The sequence below is a fragment of the Etheostoma cragini genome, unplaced genomic scaffold, assembly GCF_013103735.1.
Source record: "Etheostoma cragini isolate CJK2018 unplaced genomic scaffold, CSU_Ecrag_1.0 ScbMSFa_4217, whole genome shotgun sequence".
NCBI lineage: Eukaryota > Metazoa > Chordata > Actinopteri > Perciformes > Percidae > Etheostoma > Etheostoma cragini.
Window position 1 is genome coordinate 1 of NW_023268567.1, and position 1,731 is coordinate 1,731.

At 43.8% G+C, this 1,731-nt stretch overlaps 1 protein-coding gene across 1 annotated transcript; it reads right to left on the minus strand.

Moving 5' to 3' along the window:
- Window positions 1-163: 163 nt before the first annotated feature.
- On the minus strand, window positions 164-1,647 carry LOC117941087 (tetraspanin-7-like; the record flags this gene model as incomplete). The annotated part of the gene is made up of 3 exons (XM_034866185.1): window positions 1,558-1,647; window positions 1,273-1,368; window positions 164-319 (listed from the first exon to the last, which is right to left on the minus strand). Coding segments are annotated over exons 2-3 (234 nt in total), but the record flags the coding sequence as incomplete, so codon positions are not given.
- Between the last annotated feature and the right edge of the window lie 84 nt (window positions 1,648-1,731).

Genomic DNA, 1,731 nt, shown 5'->3' on the forward strand with positions numbered 1-1,731 from the left:
TGTAAATAATCACTACTTTTAGCGTGTATAGAGCAACATATCTCCACCAGACTCCATGTAAATAATCACTACTTTTAGGATATCTGGTTGGGGCTAGTGATTGTGTGTGTTGTGTGTGTTGTGTGTGTTGTCTGTGTTGTGTGTGTTGTGTGTGTTGTGTCACCTGTTTGTGGACCTTGCGTGCAGCCCGGGTGGCGTTCCGCAGGTCGGCGTCGCTGCAGTCGGAGAAACTAACGCAGCAGCTGGCGGGAATCCCGCCGGAGGGAAAATACACGCTGCTGAGCCAACTGGTGTAGTTATAAACTCCACAGCAGTGCAACTGCACGGACACAGAGCACATGACGTAAAGGTGACATAAAGGAGGTAAAGGGTGACATAGGAGGACGTAAAGGGTGACATAATGGGTGATATAAGAGGACATAATGGGTGACATAATGGGTGATATAAGAGGACAAGAAGGGTGACTTAAGAGGACATAATGGGTGACATAATGGGTGATATAAGAGGACATGAAGGGTGACATAAGAGGATGTAAAGGGTGACATAGGAGGACATAATGGGTGACATAGGAGGACGTAAAGGGTGACATAATGGGTGATATAAAAGAACATTAAGGGTGACATAATGGGTGATATAAGAGGACATGAAGGGTGACATAAGAGGATGTAAAGGGTGACATAGGAGGACGTAAAGGGTGACATAAGAGGATGTAAAGGGTGACATAAGAGGACGGAAAGGGTGACATAAGAGGACCTAAAGGGTGACATAAAGGGTGACTTAAGAGGACATAAAAGGTGACATAAAGAGTGACATAAGAGGACGTAAAGGGTGACATAGGAGGACATAAAGGGTGACATAATGGGTGATATAAGAGGCCATAAAGGGTGACCTAAGAGGACATAAAGGGTGACATAAGAGGACATGAAGGGTGACATAAGAGGATGTAAAGGGTGACATAGGAGGACGTAAATGGTGACAAAAAGGGTGGTATAAGAAGACTAAAAGGGTGACTTAAAAGGACATAAAGGGTGACATAGGAGGACGTAAAGGGTGACATAATGGGTGATATAAGAGGAAATAATGGGTGACATAATGGGTGATATAAGAGGACATAATAGGTGATATAAGAGGACATAAAGGGTGACATAATGGGTGATATAAGAGGACGTGAAGGGTGACATAAGAGGATGTAAAGGGTGACATAAGAGGACCTAAAGGGTGACATAAAGGGTGACATTGGCCGTGATGCTTGTTGTTTTTATTCACACTAACGTTGCGTTGGACGCCGTCCACGGCCAGACTGCGCTCGTCTCGCCCATCGTATCTCATCACTGCTTCACTGTACGTCATGAGGAACGTCCCTTTAATCTACACACACACACGCGCACACACACACACACACGCGCACGCGCACACATTAGTATGAATCTAGTATAGGAAACTAAAACAAACAGAGAAAACATGTTTTAGTTTAAACACACTTTGAAAATTAACTGGAACTGTCTGTGTGTTTGTATACTGTATATGTGTGTGTGTGTGTGTGTGTGTGTTTCAAACCTCATGGCGAAAAACAAATCCCGAGATTCCAGCGATGAGTTCTGTTATGAAGACCAGCGACAGAAACACAGAGTACTGAGGAGAAAACAGAGAATTTCCACCAGACTCCATGTTAATAATCACTACTTTTAGCATGTATAGTGCAGCATATCTCCACCAGACTCCATGTAAATA